Source organism: Meles meles, chromosome 21 (genome assembly GCF_922984935.1).
Source record: "Meles meles chromosome 21, mMelMel3.1 paternal haplotype, whole genome shotgun sequence".
Taxonomy (NCBI): Eukaryota; Metazoa; Chordata; class Mammalia; order Carnivora; family Mustelidae; genus Meles; species Meles meles.
In genome coordinates, this window is record NC_060086.1 from 27,465,187 (window position 1) to 27,490,082 (window position 24,896).

A 24,896-nucleotide genomic window follows, 5' to 3' on the forward strand; every position below is an offset into this window, starting at 1 on the left:
CCAGTCAGAATGGCTAAAATTAACAAGTCAGGAAATGACAGATGCTGGCGAGGATGCAGAGAAAGGGGAACCCTCCTACGTTGTTGGTGGGAATGCAAGCTGGTGCAACCACGCTGGAAAACAGTATGGAGGTTCCTCAAAAAGTTGCAACTAGAGCTACCCTAATGACCCAGCCATTGAACTACTGGGTATTTACCCTAAAGATACTAATGTAGTGATTCGAAGGGGCACGTGCAGCTGAATGTTTATAGCAGCAATATCCATAATAGCCAAACTATGAAAAGAACCTAGATGTCTATCAACGGATGAATGGATAAAGAAGAGGTGGTATATATATACAATGGGATACTATGCAGCCATCAAAAGAAATGAAATCATGCTATTTGCAACGACTGGATGGAACTAGAGGGTATTACGCTAAGCAAAATAAGTCAGAGAAAGACAACTATCATATGATCTCTCTGATATTAGGAATTTGAGAGGCAGCATGGTGAGTAGGGATGGAATCAATGAAACAAGATGGGATCAGGAGGGAGACAAACCATGAGACTCTTCATCTCACAAAACAAACTGAGGGTTGCTGAGGTGGGGGGTTAGGGATAAGGTGGCTCAATGATGGACACTGGGGAGGGTATGTGCTATGGTGAGTGCTGTGAAGTGTGTAAACCTGGCAATTCACAGATCTGTACCCCTGGGGCTAAAAATACATTATATGTTTATAAAAAAAATAAAAAATTTAAATTTAAAAATACTTAAACATTTGAATGATAATGAAAATAGAAGTAATCAATTTTTTTTTTCCAGGATAGAGTTAGAGGACTGCTTGCAGGGAAATGTTTTGCTTTAAATGTTTATGTTATTACAGAAGAAAGACCTGTAGTTTCAGTCTTCTCATAAAGAAGGTAGGAAGGAAGTAACCCAAAAGCAAGCAGCAGGAAGAAAAAAATTTAAATAAAGCCCAAAAGTATCAATGAAAGGGAAAACAGTCAAAAATAAAGAAAATTAGTAAACACAAAATTTGGTTCTTTGAAATAATCAATAAAAACAAATGCAGTTTACTGTAGGTAAGCTAAACCTCAGTGGATTTTATTTAAGAAAATATGTTTTTGGGGCACCAGGGTGGCTCAGTCAGTTAAGCAACCACTCTTGGTTTCAGCTCAGGTCATGATCTCAGACTCAAGGACAAAGCCAGCCCCCTGCTGGGCTCCACGTTCTGAGCTCAGCAGGGAGTGTGCTTCAGGATTCTCTCTCTGCCCCCACATCCCCAACTCACACACAATCTTTCTCAAACAAATAAATAAGTCTTAAAAAAGGGAGAGAATATATTTCTGTGAACACACATTTTTCTTTTACCAGTAACTGAGATAGTCATGTATAGTTATACATGATTTTTAGGTCTAATGTTCCAGTTGCTTGGAGTTATTCTTTTTTTTTTTTTTAAGATTTATTTATTTGAGAGACAGTGAGCAAGACAGAACGTGAGCACAAGCCAGGGAGAGGCAAAGGGAGAGGGAGAAACAGACTCTCCACTAGCAGGAAGCCCTATGTGGGGCTTGAACCAGGACTCTGAGATCATGACCTGAGCCAAAGGCAGAGGCTTAACCAACTGAGCCACCCAGGCATCCTCCCCCACCCCCCATTTTTTAAAAAAGATTCTGCTTGGAGTTAAGGCTCGTGCCTAATTACTCACCTTCCTGAATGTCTTATAGATACCAAAGTAAATATATTGATTGAAAAATGTTCTTAGCTTCCACAAAGTAGTGTCCAAAAAGAAAATGAAGAGAAGGCAAATAAAGCCTGTGATACTCATTATAATCATGTACTTTCCAATCATTTTCTCTTCCAAAGAATAAATGTTCTTTGCAGTTCCTGAGAATGGTGGGGGGGGGGAGGTGGATTGAAAGAGAGCGATATTAATACACCATAAATAAGGACTAAAAAACAATAAGGAAGAAATAAAAGATGGAATGAAGTATTAGGCTAAATTGGGACAAGTAAACTATTTGGAGTGTGAAAAGTGGTTATCCTACTACCCAAACATCTTTTTGACAATGAATTTTGAAGGTTAATTTCATGAGTATAATATATAATAATCAAGTAAGCATATAAATATTAATATATTTACTGATATCCTTATTATTATTGGATGCCATAAAAAATATGCCCCAAATCCTTTCAGACATGTGAAATCTTAAATAATTAGAAGAAAGTCTTAAAGCACAAATTCTCATATAAAAGATAACACTTTGCTTTAAAAGGTAAAAATGACCTTTGGTGATATTTCTTGAGCTTTGAGAAGAAAGTTGAATAAAAGACATAGAATTTCTGTTATAAGAAAACTATATACTTGAATTTCTATGAAAAAAATACATGAATGGATACAGGTAACAAAAAGATGCTCAACATCACTGGTAACATTAGAGAGATGCAAATTGAAACAATACTGTGATACAACTTCATACCTATTAGAAAGGCTATATAATTTTTTAAAAAATGGAAAATAACAATTGTTGGAGAGGATACAGAGAAACTGGAACACTTCTACATTGTGCAAAATATTCCCTGCTCCTATGGAGACTCAATAATACCTAACTTTCCATGTCACTATATTTTACCTGAAATGTCTCTCTTCCATTTCTTTCTACCTCACTTCATCCCGTAAAATTTATTATTATACAACTTATAGTTCTGAACACTGAGCTTCCCTCTGAGGTCATTGACTACAGTTCTAGGTAAGATCTGGCTTACTAAGTATTCCTTCTGCCCACTCTCACCAAAGTAAGGTATTTTCAAAATTACCTACTAAATGATACAGCACCACCATCAGGATTTCTAAAGTTAACATGAATGTTTACCCTTTTCAAAAACTCTGCAGTACTGTTTGCCTTTCTCTTACTTTTCTTTGTTTTTTTTTTCTTTACTGTACATCTCTTTATCACCCAAGTTACCACATCCTGAACTTTACCTATTTGTCTAAAATGACAATAACAACAATAAAAAAAAAAAACCAAAAACAAAAAACAGCTGAATTCCTCTACATGCAGATACTATATTAAACACTGGAGAATGGATTTCATCCATTCCTTCAAGTAAGTTGTGGGCAGGTAAGTGTGGGTGAAGGTGGTGGAAAATAGGAAAAGTAAATACAATACAAATTCTTCCGCTGGAGGTTCTTTTCCAAAGATGAAATGCATTATGCAATGAGGGAACATAAACAGTGAATCCCAGCTCTGGACCATAAAAGCTGAGTGGCATTGGGCACATAGTCCTCTTCCTCGAAATGAGTATAAAAACTTGAAGTTGTGAAAATTTAAAATAATGTATGTAGTTACTAGACGGTTGATTATTAGTAGCTCTTATTTTTATATCTGATGACTACTTTAAACTTACCTTGGCTTTGCTTTTGAGGTTTTATTATATTTCCAAAGGTTCCCCCCTAGTCTTGCAAAATGATCTATGTATTGAATGTGTGTCCTGACTCTCTCCTTTGAAATAAGGTCTGATTCCCCACATGTCTCATGTGTTAAGCCTGAGACTAATTTCTTAGGCTTAGGGATGCCAAGAATACTGTGAAGATTAATAAAAGGAAGCTTCTCTAAAGTGGAGTCAGGAGGCCAGCAGGGGGAATTCTCACACCTACCACTTGTTAATGACAAGAATTATCAATTATAGATCCAAAAGAAGACTCTTCAATAGGAAAGAATCATCCATGACAGGCCCCAACAACAACAACAAAAATGTACACTGTATCTCCTATGAGAACTTGACTACTCCTGCAACTCAGCCAACTAGAAAGTCATCACCCTAAACTCTTGCTTCTCTGCAATGGACTTTTTTTCCCCCCCAAACGTCTCTCCAAGCTTCCTCCCTCCTCCTGAATGTTTCTCTCTAAAACGATGCTTGTGAGACTTGCCTATGATTTGCTCTAACTTGCTTGTCCTGTATTGCAATTCTGTGCCATTCTCCAGTTAAACCATTTTTGCTAGAAAAATTACTGGCAATTTTATGTTTAAGGTTAATAATACTTACTTTCTTTACTACAATTAAGGTAGATAGGAGGTTTATTTCCAGAGCACCATTTCTTTATCTGGTGAAAAGTAAAATAGTCACTGATACACTTCGCAAGGTTGTAATTGGGAAAGAACAGTAATGAATTAAGTATGAAGGCTCTGGTGGTTTTTGACATCTTATGTTGAACTTCTAAAAAAGATGAAAAGATTATATTTCATTATAGGAAATTAAGTTTCTCCAGGACAACAAATCCACCAAGGATGGTCAGAGCAAGCTCAGGGAATTAAAAAAAACGATTATTATATTTGAAGAACACTAATTACTTCCCAATAAGTTGTTTCAACTGACACCCAGTGACACATTTTGTGTTGATATCGCAGAGTTCTGAAAAGTCTCTTTGGTGAAGTGGGTGTCCATGTGATAAGACTTCCTGACACCTGATATGGATAGGAAACCACTACTATTTTTTATATTTCTAATCCTAATTGACCAAGTAAGGGAATAAAATAGAAGTTGGAGATATAGTCTATAATTCAATAGTAGGGAGCAATTAGGGAAATTATGACGTGTTTGAGAGTAGAAAAATCTTCAAGAAACCAGCTGATAGATAATTACTGTCTGTCTCAAGAACGTATTTTTTTTAATTTTTTTATTAACATATAATGTATTATTAGCCCCAGGAGTACAGGTCTGTGAATCACCAGGTTTACACTTCACAGCACTCACCATAGCACATACCTTCCCCAACGTCCATAACCCAACCAACCTCTCCCTTTTCCCCCTCCTCCCTGACAACCCTCAGTTTGTTTTGCGAGACTAAGAGTCTCTTATGGCTTGTCTTCCTCCCAATCCCATCTTGTTTCATTTATTCCTTTCCTAACCCCCAAGCCCCCCATGTTGCCTCTCCTTCCTATCAGGGAGATCATGTGATTATTGTTCAAGAATCTATTTAATATGAACAATTATTAGAGACTAAATTCCTGACAATATGAACATGCTTAATTTATGAATTGACATTATGGAATCCTGATCATGAATTCAGTTTTTTACAAAGAAGATAAAATCTACTCTAAACAGAAATTTCATATAAGACACTTTGGACAAAGAGAGATGGCCAACAGCAAAACTTAAGTGTCCAACCCATGGTGATTCTGTCCAGTGTCAAGTAATTGACCCAGATTGAAAAATCCAGGATATTAGCCAATTAAAGATACCAAAAATGGCACAATACAAACCAGCACTATCTTTTTATGAATATGGAATACTCTATAGCTGTACCAATACACACAACAGGCTACTGAGCACTTGAAATGTGCCCATTGTAGCTGTGGAACTAAATTTTAATTGGATTTAATTTCACAAAAAATATAAAATATAACATATACACCTAAAACATGGAGAGGAGAAAAGAATGGGTTCAAACTTAAGTGACCATCAACTTAATATAGACTGCTATATGCAGGACATGTCATATACAAACCTAATGGTAACCACAAGTCAAAAACCACAAATAAATCTGTAAAGAATGAAGAAAAGAACTCTAAATATATCCCTAAAGAAAATAAACAAAACATGAAAGACAAGAAAAGATCAGGGGAAGACTTCAGAAACAACCACAAAGCAAGTAATAAAATAGCAATGAATACATATCTTTCAGTAATTCCTTTCAATGTAAATGGGCTAAATGCTCCAATCAAAAGACACAGGGTGACGGAATGGATAAAAAAAGAATACCCATCTATACGGTGTCACTTCTATCCATTGAGTTCTTAATTTAAATTATTATTAAATCTTAACATTTCTCAGGATTCTTTTTGGATCTTTTCCAAATCTACTTGTTCTCTATGTGTGTGTGTATATATATATATGTGTGTGTGTGTGTATGTGTGTATATATATATATATATATATAATGCATATATATAACATACATGTACATATATAACATATGCATAAATGTATATATTTCTATTATTTATTATGTATTCCATGATATATGTTATATATATACTATATACATATATTCCTGAGACACTCTTTTACAATTTATTAAGCACACATATTACACATATTAATAATTTAAACATATATTTATATTGTATGTATATATAACATATATGATACATGTTCTATTATTTGTTATATGCTCTATTATTTATATTCTATTATTTGCTCATATTCCTAAGACTCTGTTATAATTTAAATATTTTAGGCATACATATTTTATATCATTCTAAAAATCCCAAATCTTAATTTTGCAGGTCTGATTCTGATTCTACAATTTGTGGTTTCTACTAACACTTGCTCTTCAGACCTTGGTTTTTTCCTCTTTTCCTTCCTTCGTTCCTTTATTCGATCTTAAGTTCTCCAGCAAATATAACTATGGGAATACTTTGAAGTCAAGGAATTATGTGTCCCTTTGCCATTCACCTGAGGGCACAACCAACTGAGATTATTTAAAATAAATTATCAGGTTATGTTTTTCAGCTTACATTTGTTCTCTGATTTCAAGACACAAGCCAGTATGAATAATTGCATGTATTTAAAAATTCCAAAGGAGAAAAAAAAAATTTTCAAAGGTAAATTATTATTCTTCATTTCAGTGCCAAATCAATCTTTACAAATTTCCTTTCTGTGTCCTATTGCGGTATTAGTTTTGTTCATCCTTATAATGAGGACATAGCCCTTTGGACTTCTAATTTGAAGATATTAAATCTTTGTTATACCTTTATGCTCTTTATTCTGACTTCTAAGTTCCACACGACTTTTAAAATGGAAAATTAAGGTCAACAGATACTGTCAATAACCACAAATCAAAGCTATCTTTGATGCTTGCTTACTTCCAGGGACCCTTGTTTTCATTTTATTGTTGACCTCTGCCAATTCCATACTTTCTTCTCAGTTCATTATTTTTGGCACAGTATCATAGCATTTGTTCTGCTGCTTAAAATGGAAGTCTCCTAATTGCCAAATCTACTGGCTTCCATTTTGTTCTCATCCTACTTTGCATTACTCTTTGCAACATAGTCCTCCTAAAAAACTCTTTCAAAACTTTCTAAAACAGTAATTTATTCCTAGTCTTACTCTGAAACAACTATTTCTCTTTAGCCCCTTAAGTGATCATTTCCTTTTAGATTAGGGCCCACAGACTCAAATGCTTTCAAGTGAGTCTTCCTCACGTCATGAAGTAGCACTCTTTTGACAAGTGTGCAACAATATACAAACATCTGCTTTCCATAATTTGGGTACCCTTTTGTGAGAACGAGTGCTAAGTCATATCTGTTAACAAGTTTTTCCATCAGCTATGCATAAGCTTAAGTCTTATGCATGGGAAATATTCATTCTCAAAGGAAATTACAAGCTATTCTTTTGCGACCAGTGAAGGGCCAAGGGAACAAGACAGGAGCCAGTGTTTGTGGAGTGACAACAAATGTGAAAAAGTGCTGAGGCCTATTGAAAGGCACATTAGAGGGGGAATCACCAACTCCATTTACAACAATGTGATGATCTTCCCAAATCTAAAATTAAAGAAGGAAAAGGAGGAAATACAAATTCAAGAATACTGTAGAAACCATTCCTGGAAGGTAGGAAAAAATGGGCTTAAATAATTATATGTATGTCAGGTGCATATAGAGATTTTCTTCCTGGAAAATCTTGTTAGGGCGTTCACAAACTTGTGCCTTTTCTTTGAATTAGGGAAGAAAAACCACACCATAAAACCTTTTCTTCCAAAAAACAAAACTGTCAGCCTCTGCCAAAAACTCAAGATTTCCCTCCACCCTTCCCTCTCTTCACCTCACTACAAACTGCCATATCATCAAGGTGGAACACCTTTAAAGATAACGGCCTCATATAGTTGAGACAGAATTTATTCTTTCTGAGACCGGCTCTTTTAAAAAGAAAGCTCCTATGGAGAGGAGAAGGAAGTTGAGGGAAATTGGAAGGGGAGGCGAACCATAAGAGACTATGGACTCTGAAAAACAACCTGAGGGTTTTGAAGGGGCGGGGGTGGGAGGTTGGGGGAATCAGGTGGTGGGTAATAGGGAGGGCACGTATTGCATGGAGCATTGGGTGTTGTGCAAAAACAATGAACACTGTTACGCTGAAGAAAATAAATAAAAAAAATTAATAATAAAAAAAAAGAATTCCTGATTCTCAGGAGGTACCTGATTTCTGGAATTAAGACCACTAAAAAAAATAAAATAAAAAAAAAATCTCCTTTTTTATCTTTGCTCTCTTTTGCTGGCAAATGAGTCTCAGGACAAATGTTCCTAAAATTTCCCATATCTGTTGCAAAACAGATTCCTTAAGTCATGTGATGGTGTTACTGGAGGTGGTGAAGTTATGTGGTAAAGGAGATGGAGTTATTAGAGTAAACTTGTTGAAGGACTTGTAGGTCACATTCAGCCCCATCAGTTCAGGATGAGGATCCCAGCTCTAACACAGCACCCAGGATATTATAGGCACTCAGAAATAATTTTATGGACTTACATTAAGTACAGGATTTTCCCAAAACCTAGAACTTAATTGTCTACTAATGTCTTTAGTCCCTTTCTACTTTTTATTTACTGCTGCCTTCTGTGTAAAGAGAAACTTTGTGAAGCCCTTACCCTTACCGAATTGAAGTGTGACATCTATGAGGAGACTGAAAATGCCTGAAAGGTAGTTGAATAGGACAAGTTTGATGTAGGCAGAAGTACTTCTAGTAAACAAGAAGCTCAGCAGGTATGTAAGGGGAATGGCAGACCAGCCATATAGCATGAAGATTGTGTCCAGAAAATGGTAATCTGTGATGTAAATATCCAATTGGCAGAATGTGAATGCTCCCTGAAACACAGAGTGAATAGAGATAAAGGCAAGGTGAAGAGCAAGTCAAAAATAATGCAAGCCAGAATGTTTATAGAGGAGATAGCAAGTCTTGTTGCTATTTAGCATGGAAGTATTTGTCAATTAAATCAATTTTAACCTCTACAAAATCAAATTTAAATCAGAGGTTAAATCAAATTTAACCTCTAAAAAAATACTTCAAAGTAGGAGCATGAAGTAAGATACTTCTAACTGTACTTCACCAGAGGATAGTCCAATGAGCAGAAGCACCATAATTCCCTTTATTTTTTTCCTACCCAGAATGGTTTTTGAATTAACAAATCAGTATACTTTCCCCCAGTAAGGCTAACTCTCACCTTTCCCAGAAAGATAATTATTCTAGAGAGTCTATTTTGCTAAAGATTTTTTTAATCTCTGGTTATACCCTACCTATCATACTTTTGAACCAAGTCTCCTACTCCCTACCCTACTCCCCACTCCCGTCATATCCACCCAAGAAACTCTGGGGCTTAATTATTGATGGATACATATTTACTGCTATTTTATTATTTGTTTGGTTGTTTTTGGAGATTTTTTCTGGTCCTTTCTTGCCTTTGTCATTTTTTGGTCTTTTCTTTCCATTCAAAGAATCCTCTTTAATATTTCTTATAGAGCTGATTTAGTGGTCACAAACTTCTTTAGTTTTTGCTTGTCTGGGGAACTATGTTTTCTTCTATTCTGAATGATAGTCTTGCTGGACAGACTATTCTTGGCTGCAGATTCTTCCCATTCAGGATGTTGAATTTATTATGCCACTTCCTTCTGGCTTGCCATGATCTGATCTGCTAACCTTGTGGGTTTTCCCTTGTATGTTAAGGACTTCTTTTGTCTTGCATTTTTGAGATTTTTTTCTTATCACTTTATTTTCAAAATTTAATTACAAAACATCTTATTGGCCTGCTTTTGTTGATCTTCATGGGAGTTCTCTGTGCCTCCTGGATTTGGCTGTCTGTTTCCTTCCCTGGGTAAGGGAAAATTTCAGCTATTATTTCCTCACATAAATTTACTGCCCCCTTTTCTCTCTCTTCTTCTTCTGGGACTCTTTTTTTTTTTTTCATTCGTTTATTTGTTTATTTACAGCATAACAGTGTTCATTGTTTTGGCATCACACCCAGTGCTCCATGCAGTACGTGCCCTCCCTATCACCCACCACCTGGTTCCTCAACCTCCCACCCATCCCCCCCACCCCCGCGGCCCCTTCAAAACCCTCTGGTTGTTTTTCAGAGTCCATAGTCTCTCATGGTTCATCTCCCCTTCCAGTTTCCCTCAACTCCCTCTCCTCTCCATCTCCCCATGTCCTCCATGTTATTTGTTATGCTCCACAAATAAGTGAGACCATATGATACTTGACTCTCTCTGCTTGACTTATTTCACTCAGCATAATTTCTTCCAGTCCCGTCCATGTTGCTACAAAAGTTGGGTATTCATCCTTTCTGATGGAGGCATAATACTCCATCGTGTATATGGACCGCATCTTCCTTATCCATTCATCCGTTGAAGGGCATTTTGGTTCTTTCCACAGTTTGGCGACCGTGGCCATTGCTGCAATAAACATTGGGGTACAGATGGCCCTTCTTTTCACTACATCTGTATCTTTGGGGTAAATACCCAGCAGTGCAATTGCAGGGTCATAAGGAAGCTCTATTCTTAATTTCTTCAGGAGTCTCCACACTGTTCTCCAAAGTGGCTGCACTAACTTGCATTCTCACCAACAGTGTAAGAGGGTTCCCCTTTCTCCACATCCTCTCCAACACACGTTGTTTCCTGTCTTGCTAATTTTGGCCATTCTAACTGGTGTCAGGTGGTATCTCAATGTGGTTTTAATTTGAATCTCCCTGATGGCTAGTGATGATGAACATTTTTTCATGTGTCTGATAGCCATTTGTATGTCTTCATTGGAGAAGTGTCTGTTCATATCTTCTGCCCATTTTTGGATATGATTATCTGTTTTGTGTGTGTTGAGTTTGAGAAGTTCTTTATAGATCCTGGATATCAACCTTTTGTCTGTCCTGTCATTTGCAAATATCTTCTCCCATTCCGTGGGTTGCCTTTTTGTTTTGTTGACTGTTTCCTTTGCTGTGCAGAAACTTTTAATCTTGATGAAGTCCCAAAAGTTCATTTTCGCTTTTGTTTCCCTGGCCTTTGGAGACATATCTTGAAAGAAGTTGCTTTGGCTGATATCGAAGAGGTTACTACCTATGTTCTCCTCTAGGATTCTGATAGATTCCTGTCTCACGTTGAGGTCTTTTATCCATTTTGAGTTTATCTTTGTGTACGGTGTAAGAGAATGGTCAAGCTTCATTCTTCTACATATCGCTGTCCAGTCTTCCCAGCACCATTTATTGAAGAGACTGTCTTTTTTCCATTGAATATTTTTTCCTGTTTTGTCGAAGATTATTTCACCATAGAGTTGAGGGTCCATATCTGGGCTCTCCACTCTGTTCCACTGGTCTATGTGTCTGTTTTTATGCCAGCACCACGCTGTCTTGGTGATCATAGCTTTGTAGTAAAGCTTGAAATCGGGGTAACGTGATGCCTCCAGTTTTGTTTTTGTTTTTCAACATTTCCTTAGTAATTCGGGGTCTCTTCTGATTCCATACAAATTTTAGGATTATTTGCTCCAGCTCTTTGAAAAATATCAGTGGAATTTTGATCGGAATGGCATTAAAAGTATAGATTGCTCTAGGCAGTATAGACATTTTAACAATGTTTATTCTTCCAATCCAAGAGCATGGAACAGTCTTCCATCTTTTTGTGTCTTCTTCAATTTCTTTCATGAGTGTTCTGTAGTTCCTCGAGTACAGGTCCTTTACTTCTTTGGTTAGGTTTATTCCCAGGTATCTTATGGTTCTTGGTGCTATAGTAAATGGAATCGATTCTCTAATTTCCCTTTCTGTATTTTCATTGTTAGTGTATAAGAAAGCCACTGATTTCTGTACATTGACTTTGTATCCTGCCACGTTACTGAATTGCTGTATGAGTTCTAGTAGTTTGGGGGTGGAGTCTTTGGGGTTTTCCATATAAAGAATCATGTCATCTGCGAAGAGAGAGAGTTTGACTTCTTCCTTGACAATTTGGATACCTTTTATTCCTCTTTGTTGTCTGATTGCCGTTGCTAGAACTTCTAATACTATGTTGAACAAGAGTGGTGAGAGTGGGCATCCTTGTCGTGTTCCTGATCTCAACGGGAAGGCTGCAAGCTTTTTCCCATTGAGGATGATATTTGCTGTGGGTCTTTCATAGATAGATTTTATGAAGTTCAGGAATGTTCCCTCTATCCCTATACTTTAAAGCATTTTCATCAGGAACGGATGCTGGATTTTGTCAAATGCTTTTTCTGCATCAATTGAGAGGACCAGGTGGTTCTTCTCTCTTCTCTTATTGATGTGTTCTATCACACTGATTGATTTGCGAATGTTGAACCAACCTTGCAACCCAGGGATGAATCCCACCTGGTCATGGTGGATAATCTTTTTAATGTGCTGCTGGATCCTGTTTGCTAGGATCTTGTTGAGAATCTTTGCATCCATATTCATCAGTGATATTGGTCTGAAATTGTCCTTTTTGGTAGGGTCTTTGCCTGGTTTGGGGATCAGGGTAATGCTGGCTTCATAAAAAGAGTCTGGAAGTTTTCCTTCTGCTTCAATTTTTTGGAACAGCTTCAGGAGAATTGGTGTTATTTCTTCTTTGAAAGTTTGGTAGAATTCCCCAGGGAATCCGTCAGGTCCTGGGCTCTTGTTTTTGGGGAGGTTTTTGATCACTGCTTCAATCTCATTACTAGATATCGGTCTATTCAGGTTGTCAATTTCTTCCTGGTTCAATTTTGGGAGTTTGTAGCTTTCCAGGAATGCATCCATTTCATCTAGGTTGCTTAGCTTATTGGCATATAACTGTTGGTAATAATTTCTGATGATTGTTTCTATTTCCTTGGTGTTAGTTGTGATCTCTCCCTTTTCATTCATAATTTTATTAATTTGGGCTTTCTCTCTTTTCTTTTGGATTAGTGTGGCCAATGGTTTATCGATCTTATTCTTTCAAAAAACCAGCTTCTAGTTTCATTGATACGTTCTACTGTATCTCTCGTTTCTACCTCATTGATCTCTGCTCTAATCTTGATTATTTCCCTTCTTGCATGTGGAGTTGGTTTGATTTGTTGTTGATTCTCCAGTTCTTTAAGGTGTAGAGACAGCTGGTGTATTCTGGATTTTTCAATGTTTTTGAGGGAGGCTTGGATGGCTATGTATTTCCCCCTTAGAACCGCCTTTGCTGTATCCCATAGGTTTTGGACCGAAGTGTCTTCATTCTCATTGGTTTCCATGAATTGTTTAAGTTCATCTTTGATCTCCTGGTTGATCCAAGCATTCTTAAGCGGGGTGGTCTTTAGCTTCCAGGTGTTTGAGTTCCTTCTGAACTTTTCCTTGTGATTGAGTTCCAGTTTCAAAGCATTGTGATCTGAGAATATGCAGGGAATAATGTCAGTCTTTTGGTATTGGTTGAGTCCAATTTTTTGTGACCCAGTATGTGGTCTATTCTGGAGAAGGTTCCATGTGCACTTGAGAAGAATGAGTATTCTGTTGTTTTAGGGTGGAATGTTCCGTATATGTCGATGAGGTCCATCTGGTCCAATGTTTCATTCAATGCTCTTATTTCTTTATTAATTTTCTGCTTCGATGATCTGTCTATTTCTGAGAGAGGCGTATTAAGATCTCCTACTATTATTGTATTCATATCAATATGACTCCTTATCTTGATTAATAGTTTTCTTATGTAATTGGGTGCTCCCATATTGGGGGCATAGATATTCACAATTGTTAGATCATCTTGGCGGATAGTCCCTTTAAGAATTATGTAGTGTCCTTCTGTATCTCTGACTACAGTCTTTAGTTTAAAATCTAATTTATCTGATATGAGAATCGCTACCCCGGCCTTCTTTTGAGGCCCATTGGCATGAAAGATGTTTCTCCATCCCTTCACTTTCAGTCTGGGTGTATCCTTAGGTTCAAAATGGGTCTCTTGTAGACAACATATGGATGGGTCCTGTCGTTTTATCCAATCTGCAACCCCGTGTCGTTTTATGGGTGCATTTAGGCCATTCACATTGAGAGTGATTATTAGAGATAGGTTTTTATTGACATCGTGTTGCCTTTGAAGTCTTTCTGTCTGTAGATTGTTTCTATATTTCTGTTCAATGATATTCTTAGGATTTTTTCTCTTTTATAGGACCCCCCTTAATATTTCCTGCAGTGTCGGCTTGGTGGTTGCATAGTCTTTTAAGCCTTGCCGGTCTTGGAAACTCTTTATCTCTCCATCCATTTTAAATGTCAGTCTTGCTGGATAGAGTATTCTTGGTTGCATTTTCTTCTCATTTAGTACTCTGAATATATTTTGCCAGCCCTTCCTGGCTTGCCAGGTCTCTGTGGAAAGGTCTGACGTTATTCTAATGGGCTTTCCTCTGTACGTAAGGAGCTTTTTTGTCCTAGCTGCTTTTAAGAGGGTCTCTCTTGAAACATAATTCCTCATTCTAACTATATGGTGTCGTGAGGACTTTCGAGAATTTAAAATCTTGGGAGGAGATCTCTCTGCCTCTAGTACATGAACGTTGTTTCCATTCGTGAGATTGGGAAAATTTTCATAGACAACTTCTTCCACTATATCTTCTAGACTTCTTTCTTTTTCCTCCCCTTCAGGGATTCCAATAATTCTGACGTTGGAACGTTTCATGGCATCGTTTATTTCCCTGATTCTGTTTTCGTGGCTTCTGAGCTGTTTGTTCCAGGCTTCCTCCTGATCCTTTCTCTCTATCTGTTTGTCCTCCAGATCACTAATTCAGTTACCCTAGCTTTTAGAGAATTTAGATTAGATTGGAACTCATTGAGAGCATTTTGAACATCATCCCTGGTGGCTTTCAGTTCTGCCCTAACATTGTGAACATCATCCCTGGTGGCTTTCAGTTCTGCCCTAATCAATTCTGTTTGGTCATCCATGGCTTTCTCCAACCTAGCTATTGCCTGGATAATTGTTAGTCTGAATTCCTTTTCTGACATATTGTCTATGTCGATAGCCATTAGCTCTGTTGCAGAAGGCCCATCCTCTGTATTTTTCTTCTGTTGGGTATTCCTCCTCCTAGTCATTTTGGAAAGAGATGACTGAACAGATGCAGCTGGACTTATCGATTGTGGTGCAGTCAATGTGCACCCTGGAACGCTTCTGTGCAATCAGGATTCCCCACCCAAATGAGAGAAAAAAGAAAAGAAAAAGAAATAGAGAAGAAGAAAGAAAAAAAAGGGGGAAAGAAAAAGGAGAAAGAAAAAAGAGAGAGAGAGAGAGAGAGAGAGAGAGAGAGAGAGGAAAAAAAGGGAAGATAAAAGAGAAGGCTCAGCCCAAATGGGCCACAAGGTAAGATTTATGAAGTATACAAACAAAAACAGACAAATAAAAAGACTGATAAAAGTATATGAAAAGAGAAAAAAATATGTATATATATAAGCAAAAAAAAAGGGAAGAACCTCATCAGAAAGAACCCCAAGTATAAGATTTATATATTATCAGGACAAACACAAATTCACAGAAACACTGACAGAAGGAAAAATTGGGAGAGTGGTTACAAATTCTCAGTGTGGGTGAGGAAGGTTATTTTGATTCTTCCTGAAGGTATCTTGATGTTTTTATTAAGGGGCTCAACTTTCCTAAGTTATAGGGGGATTAGAAACTGGTTTGCCTATAGGGGTAGCATTGATTGGGGAAAGGGGATTACCTTGAAGTTTAACTTTATATGTATAGTAGAAAATAAAAATTAAAAAAGAATAAACTAGACTAAACTAAGTTAAAATTAAAAAAGAATTAAAAAATAGAAAAGCAAAAGAAAAACAAGGGTGTATGTATCAAAAAGTTCAGGTTAGAAGGTTATTAAAGAATTTGATGTACTGGACATCTCAGTGTGGTGGTAAATAGGTTAAAAAATTATCTGTATGTATAAAAAAAAAGAACCAGAATATTGGTAAAGAGTTAAAAATAAAAGTTGTATTTATGAAGTAGTGGTGGTTGTTCTCTTGCAGTCTTTTTTTTTTTTTTTTCTTCCTTCCTGGTTGGTTTTCTGGGGGAGGGGCCTGCCACGTGGGTTTTCAGACAATGATGTTCCCTGAGTTAGGTCCTCCCGCTCCCCTCAAGGGGGTCAGCTCTGAGGAAACTGTTTTTTTCAGCCTTTTGTTCTCTGGGGGTTTTTATGTTCTTTCATCTGCTTTCTCTCGCCTTGACAGCTTTTGATGGTTTTTGGAGATTTAGAGGAGAGCAAACTGCACCCCGACCTCCCTCTCAGAGAGACGCCCCAGAATGTTTTGGAAAAGCTGCTGGCTGAGTGGGTTCTGAGTTACTGTCCCTGGTGATGCAGGAGCTCCTCGTTGTACCCAAAACCAGGGCAGCGGTGGCTGTCTAGGCAGCTCCAGACCGCCAGAGAGGTTCCGAGCAGAGATCACACACTGAGATTTTCCCGCTGTCCCGGGCTGGGAATGTCTGGTTTTTCCAGATGCCAGAGCTCCAGGCTAGCGCCTATGAGCACGTATCCCAAGGGAGGGTGTGGGACACGCACGTTTCAGGATTGCCATCTGGCCAGGCTCCCAGCCCCTCATGGGAGCCAGACCCCACTCGTTCTCGGGCGCGCTGGCGTTCAGGTGCACTGGCGGCTCAGGGACAGAGACCTGATTTCTCCGCCGCACTCTCTCTGGCTCCGCGCCAGGGGAGGCTGTCCTGGGTCGGGGGACTTAGGTCCCTGACCCTAACTGCCCAGGTTCCCACTATTACCCTCCGCAATCCTTTGCTCTTTGTTTTTTGAGTGCTTTCAACCAGACTCCAAGTTAATGCTGGTCCCCAGACGCAGAGCACTCTCGTGTTGGGGTATTACTTTCCAATTGGTCACCTCTGGTGGCTCCCTCCCCCTTTTGTTTATCTTCCGATATCAGTCCGCCGCTCTCAGTCTGCTTTATCTGCCACTGGCATCTTCTGCTCCTGTAGAGATCCAGACGTGTATAATTCTGATCTCAGGCTGATTTCATGGGTGGTCGGAGTTCTTTGGTAGGTAATCAGCTCATTTTAGGGTACAGGTTGAAATGGTGCCTCCTCCTACTTCCCCGCCATCTTGACTCCCCCAAGAAGTTGTTTGTCTTCTGGGACTCTTAAAACAGGTGTTATAATGTTTGATGGAGTCACTGAGTTACCTAAGTCTATTTTCATGTTCCATAATTCTTTTTTTCCCTCTCTTTTGTACAGCTTCATTATTTTCCATTATTCTATAATTATATATAATTATTCCATTCTATATCACTAATTCATTCTTCTGCTTCTTCCAGCTTACTATTCATTACATGGAACCTGTTTCTAATCTCAGTTATTGCATTCTTCATTTCTGATGGGTTCATTTTTAACTCTTTTTTATTATTTCTGTGGTAAGGGTATTCCTGACGTCTTCCATTCTTTTCACAAGCCCAGTGAGTATCCTTATGATTATGTTTTATTTTTTATGGTATTAGTAATTGTTTTTAATTTTTTTTTAATTTTTTTTTTTAGTGGTCACAATTTATTTAAAACACAAACTCTTTGTCCTGCTATTCAACTTTTAAAACATTTTCACACAGGAGCACCTGGGTGGATCAGTTGGTTAAGTGTCTGCCTTCAGCTCAGGTCATGATCTTGGGGCCCTGTGATAGGGATCTACATCAGGCTCCCTGCTCAGCAGAGAGCCTGCTTATCTCTCTCTCTCTGTCTGTTTCTCTGCTTGTGCTCTCTCTCTCTCAATCTCTCAAATAAATAGAATCTTTTAATAAAAAATAATAAAAACTTCACATGCATGGATTCTTTATCTAATGGATAGATGCATATTCACAATATATATTACAATATTTTCAGTTTACACAGATATGTCATTTAATAACATGCAATCATAGCACAGGCCTGCATTTTTAAAAATTATTTATTTATTTAATTTAAATTCAATTAATTAATATATAATATATTATTTGTTTTAAGGGTACTGGTCTGTGATTCATTAGTCTTATATAATACCGAGTGCTCATTATAACACATGCTCTCCCCAATGTCCATAGCCCAATTACCCCATCCCCTCTTCCTTCTCCCACCCAGCAACCCTCAGTTTGTTTCCTGAGATTAAGAGTTTCTTATGGCTCATCTCTTTCTTGTTTTGTCTTATTTGATTTTTTTCCTCTCTTCCCCTATGGTCCTCTGTTTTGTTTCTTAAATTCCACATATCAGTGAGATCGTATGATAATTATATTTCTTTGATTGACTTATTTCACTTAGCATAATACCCTCTAGTTCTAGCCACATTGTTGCAAATGGCAAGATTTGTCTTTTTGATGGCTGCATAATATTCCATCCTATATATCTCTTACATCTTCTTTATCTCTTCATCTATCGATGGGCATCTGGACTATTTCCATAATTTGGCTATTGTGGACATTGCTGCTATGAACATTGGGGTGCAAGTGCCCCTTTGGATTACTACATTTGCATCTTTGGGGTAAATACCCAGCAGTGCAATTACTGAGTTGTAGGGTAGCTCTACTTTCAACTTTTTAAGGAACCTCCATACTGTTTTCCAGAGTGGTTGCACCAGCTTGCATTCCCACCAACAACGTAGGAGGGTTCCCCTTTCTCTACATCCTTGCCAACATCCTTTGTTTCCTGATTTATTAATTTTAGCCATTCTGACTGGTGTGAGGTGGTATCTCATTGTGGTTTTGATTTGTATTTCCCTGATGCCGAGTGATGTGGAGCACTTTTTCGTGTGTCTGTTGGCCATCTGGATGTCTTCTTTACAGAAAGGTCTGTTCATGTCTCTGCCCATTTCGTAATAGGACTATTTGGTTTTTGGGCATTGAGTTTGATAAGTTATTTATAGATTTTGGATACTAACCCTTTATCTGATATGTCTTTAGCAAATATTTTCTCTCATTCTGTCAGTTGTCTTGGTTTTGTCGACTGTTTCCTTTGCTGTGCAAAATCCTTTATCTTGATGAAGGTCCAATAGTTCATTTTTGCCTTTTATCTCTTGCCTTTGGAAATGTGTCTAGCAAGAAGTTGCTGTGGCCAGGTCACAGAGGTTGCTGTGTGTGTTTTCCTCTAGGATTTTGATGGATTCCTGTCTCACATTGAGGTCTTTCATCCATTTTTAGTCTATTTTTGTGTGTGGTGTAAGGAAATGGTTCAGTTTCATTCTTCTGCATGTGGCTGTCCAGTTTTCCCAACACCATTTATTGAAGAGACTATTCTCTATCAGGCATGCTACTTAAAACAGTTTCATTTAGCTATCTGGCTGCGATCTCTTATCTTGTTCTTTCATTTGGGATAAATTCCTCTATCTTGGCATTTTGTCCAAGTCATGCCTTCTTGTGTTAGAAAACCCAGATATGTGTCCTGCTCCTGAAAGTAAATGGCTTTAAGAAGAGGTCATGTAGTATCCAGAACCTGGTGCTTCAAAGTCTCTGGTGTGTGCTGTGTGTGCTCTGCTATTGTGTTTTGCTTGCTCTATCCTTCAGACCAGTCATCTGCAGAAACTCTGTCTTCAGTTGGTAGTATTTGGTCCTTGGCCAGAATGTGGATAGTTTTAGCTAGGTGTGCGTTAGTCTGCTTATTATATGAGAACTGATATGACTTCCACTAGAACAGAAGCCCAGCAGCACTCTGGTTGAGAGATGTGGTGTGGTCAGGGATTTCTGCTCATCTTCTGGGGAAAGTGTCCACTGCACTGGGACTGATACATGCTTGACTGGGCAGGACAGTCTCATCACAGCACTGGGACTTATTGTAAGCAAGTTAGGCAGCTTGCTTGTGTAGGTGCTGCGCTGCTTCCTGAAGGTGGTTGTGTATTTATGATGAGGGGCAGCGGGGTCAAATAGTACCAGCCAGTTCCTTTGTCTCTCAGGGAGGTATTTCTGTGAAAGTTGCCTCTCAGGGAAGCACTCTGAGAAGAGCAAATAATCTCCCCCCACACCCCCAGGTGTTTTTTCAGATCATTGTTTCTATGTTTCAGGAGCAGCATAGTGCTTTCATGGCTCTATCTTAGCCAAACATGTTGACTTCTAAAAATCCAGGCTTTAAGCCTTGATGGTTGCAAGAACTCACCAAAATCGTACCCTCTCATTTTCCCAGCCGTGGCTTTAGGAAAATGTTTGCCTTGTGCATTGCCTTATGCTCTACTCTCTCTCACTCTTCTCTGTGACCACAGCTCCCTCCCCTTCATAGCATCAGTGATCTATTTCTCCCCTAAACCAGTCTCCACACTTCCTACCTTCTATGATGTGACTCTTCTCTCCCTTTAGTTGTGGAGTTTGTTCTGTCAGTCTTCAGTTTGATTTCTGGAGTATTTAGAATTATTTGATAGTTATCCAGTTCTGTTCTTGGGAGTAGATGAGCCTAGCATCCTCCTACCCCACCATCTGCTCTTAGGCTTGGTTTTTCTAAGGCTTCTTTCCTTGGCTTGCAAATGTCCACCTTTTGGCTGTGTCCCCACATGGTCTTTACTATGTGCATGCACACTCCTTGTGTCTTTTTGTATGTTCAAATATCTTCTTCTTAAAAAGCATACCAGTCAGAATGGATTAGGGCATACCCTAGCTACTTCATTTTAACTTTATCACCTCTTTGAAGGCCCTATTTCCCAATTTTGAGTTACATATTTAGAAAATGGGAATTTTCTGGGGGTACAGAAGGAAAATGAACCCTCAACAAACTGTATCTAACACTTACAAGTAGTAAGCAGCAGGTAATGAAGAAGATGATGAAATCCCACAGTAGAGCAGAAAGCCAGTACACAGGGACAGAAACCCCACCCAAAAGTTGGATGTGCTTTGCTTTAGTCACTCGTTCAGTCACTGTCAGGAGAGAAAAGCCACTGCTTAAAAGAGCCATGCCAAAATGTATATATAAGGCCACCTGGACTCCATCCGATAATCTACAGAAGGAAAAAAAGTAGATATATCAGGAAATCAATACAGCAGAAAACATAAATTTCTACCAATAGCTATTTTTAATCATGTAAATGTAATCATGCAAGATAGGAGAGATACATTTGAAATATCAAATTTTAGGGGTACCTGGGTGGCTCAATTGGTTAAGCATTTGCCTTCAGCTTAGGTCATGATCCTGGGGTCTTGGGATCTAGCCTTGAGGTGGGGAGTCTGCTTCTCCCTCTCCCTTGACCCTTCCCCTTGCTTCTGCTCTTGCTCTCTCTCTCTCAAATAAATAAATAAATCTTTAATAAGTAAAGAAGATATGGTCCACATAAACTATGGAGTATTAGCCTCCATCAGAAAGGATGAATACCCAACTTTTGTACTAACATGGGTGGGACTGGAAGAGATTATGCTGAGTAAAATAAGTCAAGTATAGAGAGTCAATTATCATATGGTTTCACTTACTTGTGGAGCATAAGGAATGACACGGAGGACATGGGGAGATGGAGAGGAGAAGGGATTTAGGGAAAACTGGAGGGGAAGATGAACCATGAGAGACTGTGGACACTGAGAAAAAACTGAGGGTTTTGGAGGGGAGAGGGGTGGGGGTTGGGTGAGCCTGGTGGTGGGTATTAAGGAGGGCACGTATTGCATGGAGCACTGGGTGTGGTGCATACTGGTGAATTCTGGAATGGTGAATTTTGGAACACTGAAAAGAAATAAAAAAGGAAAAAAAGGAAAAAAAATATGTGAGATACACACACACACACACACACACAATGAAATATTATTTAGCCTTAAAAATGAGATCTTATCATTTGCAACAACAGAAATGGACCTCAAGGGCATTATGCTTAAATGAAATAAATCAGACAGAAAAACACAAAAAGAAAAAAGAAATACCAAATTTTAATAAAAAGAATAACTTACGTTCCACTTTGTTTTTTATCCTTAAAGTGTGGCTGAGGTTTATTGAAGACCGTTATGGAAGCATTAGAGCCAGCAATTGTCATGAGGAGAATATTGTCTAATATTGCCAGGGTCAGAGATGGTGAATGATATGCCTGATAGTTGAAAAGACCAGTAAGAATTATTTTATTTGTCTTCACCTCAATGGAAAATGCGACAATGCACAAGTGAATACAATCTTCATTTTCCATTAAGTATTTCAGTAGGTCACCTAGGATGAGGAAATAACACTGGTCAGGTTACCCATGAAGAAATTATCTACAATGTATGTTGGGAAAAGGAACAAATAATTTTACTTCATTCTCATCCCTTTCAAGTTTCTTATGATTATTTCCCAAACATTTGTTATTCCCTGCAAACATTTTATCATTAAATTCCAAGCTCTCTTACTTCCTAGCCTATGACCTAGATTGCTACTTCACTGAGAAAACACAGGCAACATGGTATAGATTTTCTTAACTTATCTATCTTTTGTTTTTAAAGATTTTGTTTACCTATGAGGGAGAGAGCATGAATGGGGAGGAGAGGGAGAAGCAGGCTCCCTGCCTAGGACCCTGGGATCATGACCTGAGCCAAAGGTAGATGCTTAACTGACTGAACCACCCAGGCTCCCCTAATCTATCTTAAAAACATCCGTAAGTATTTCCACTTATAGATCTTATTGCTTAAAGCAGAAAATAAAACCATGAAAATTTAAAAAAGCTGGATTGAATAAATAAGAAATCACCTCTTTGAAAGTATTAGATATCTAAAAAAGCAAATGTTGATCATTTGGGGGATAAGCCCCGAGAAGGACTGAAATGCACCCAATTGAGCCAAACATTCCAAACCCTCTTTTTCTTTAAGGCATTTTAGATTTATAAGTGATGGAATGCACTGGTAAATCCTCAAGATTTCAGTGGGGGCTCCTAAAGGGATATACTATCAGAGTGAGTAAGATATAGGTCAGTTCATATAAAAATTTCAACCCAGTCTCAAAGCACTTGAATCCCTGATTGGATTTAGATCTTCCCTTAAACTCAGTGCCTTTTAGGAGTTAAATTAAACTTCCTCTGGAGAAGATAATCTCAAGTAGTGTCTACATAATTTTCATACATATATCTGGCATTCAATTAAAAAATTACTACGTATACCAAAAAACAGAACGAAGAAAAAGCACAAATAATAGAAATAGATCGACATATAAAGTAGATATAAGAGACAGAATACTTACCAGAGAACTGGAGTCCATAGAAAATACCAAATATTGATGTTAGAATTGAAAAATATAATCAATTATCTTAATCAATTATGATTAAGAAATGGCAGGTTGGACAAAAATAAAGAGTAGACAGGAAACTGGTGGACAGGTTAATTAGAAAATACTCAGCTAGTGAGATACCACCTCACACAATTCAGAATGGGTAAAATTAACAGGTCAGGAAAAGATAGGTATTGGCAAGGACACAGAGAAAGGGGAACCCTCCTACACTATTGGTGGGAATGGAAGCTGGTGTAGCCACTCTGTAGAAAACAGTACGGAGGTTCCTCAAATAGTTGAAAATAGAGCTACCCTACGACCCAGCAATCGCACTACTGGGTATTTATCCTAAAGATACAAATGTATGACCTGATGGGGCATGTGCACCCTAATGTTCATAGCAGCAATGTTCACAATAGCCAAAATATGGAAAGAGCCCAGATGTCCATCAACAGATGAATGGATAAAGAAAATGTGGTATGTATGTATGTATGTGTGTGTGTGTGTGTGTGTGTGTTTATAGATAGGTAGATATCGATATATATCAATATCTATCTAGAATCTACATATATATATAGATATCTAGATAGATATATCATATCTAGATATATCTATTATATATATTATATATGATAGATTTAATATATATAATAGGTATATTTAATACATATATTATATATAAGATCTATTATATATATTATTATATAAAATCTATTATATAGATCTATTATCTAGATATTAATTTATCTAGATATAATATATCTATTATATATATTTTATATATATCTATTATATATAAGATCTATTATATAGATTTTATATAAGATCTATTGTATATAGATGTATTATATCTATTATATATATAATAGATATATTTAATATATATAATATAGATATATAATAGATCTTATATATAAGATCTTATATATATATAATATATATATAGATATATATAATAGATCTATTATATATATTATATATAATATATATATATATCAATATCTATCTATCTATATATTGAAATATTATGCAGCCATCAAAAAACCCCCCAAAATCTGGCCATTTGCAATGGCGTTGATAAAACTAGAGGGTATTATGCTAAACGAAATAAGTCAATCAGAGAAAGACAATTATCATATGATCTCACTGACATGAGAAGTTTGAGAAATAAGACAGAGGATCATAGGGAAGAGAGGGAAAAATGAAACAAGAGAGGGAGACAAACCATAAGAGACTCTTAGGGTGCCTGGGTGGCTCAGTTGGTTAAGTGACTGCCTTAAACTCAGGTCATAATCCCAGAGTCCCAGGATCAAGTCCAGCGTCGGGCTCCCAGCTCCATGGGGAGTCTGCTTCTCCCTCTGACCTTCTACCTTCTCATGCTCTCTCTCACTCTCAAATAAATAAATAAAATCTTAAAAAAAAGAGAGAGAGACTCTTAATCTCAAACTGAGGGTTCCTGGAATGGAGGGGGATGGGAGGGATGGGGTGGCTGGGTGATGGACATTGGGGAGGGTATGTACTATGGTGATTGCTGTGAATTGTTTAAGACTGATGAATCACAGACCTGTATGCCTGAAACAAATAATACATTATATGTTAGTAAAAAATAAAAAATAAAGAAAAAGAAAATACTCAGCTAAGGGGTGCCTGGGAGGTTCAGTCTTTAAGTGTCTGCCTTCAGCTCAGGTCATGATCCCAGGGTCCTGGGATTGAGCCCCACATCGGGCTCACTGACCCGCAGGGAGCCTGCTTCTCTCTCTCTCTCTCTCTCTCTCTCTGTCTGCCTCTCTGCCTACTTGTGATCTCTGTCAAATAAATAAATAAAATCTTAAAAAAAAAAGAAAAGTA

The 24,896-nt window shown here is 37.7% G+C and overlaps 1 protein-coding gene across 1 annotated transcript in view; it reads right to left on the bottom strand.

The window, feature by feature from the left end:
- LOC123933949 (phospholipid-transporting ATPase ABCA3-like) overlaps window positions 1-24,896 on the bottom strand; it is a 133,634-nt gene that overhangs the window by 41,713 nt on the left and 67,025 nt on the right. Inside the window, 5 exon segments of the mRNA XM_045993739.1 lie at window positions 1,691-1,869; window positions 4,030-4,200; window positions 8,627-8,837; window positions 20,634-20,838; window positions 21,770-22,019. Of these exon segments, the coding sequence (XP_045849695.1) occupies window positions 1,691-1,869; window positions 4,030-4,200; window positions 8,627-8,837; window positions 20,634-20,838; window positions 21,770-22,019 (1,016 nt within the window).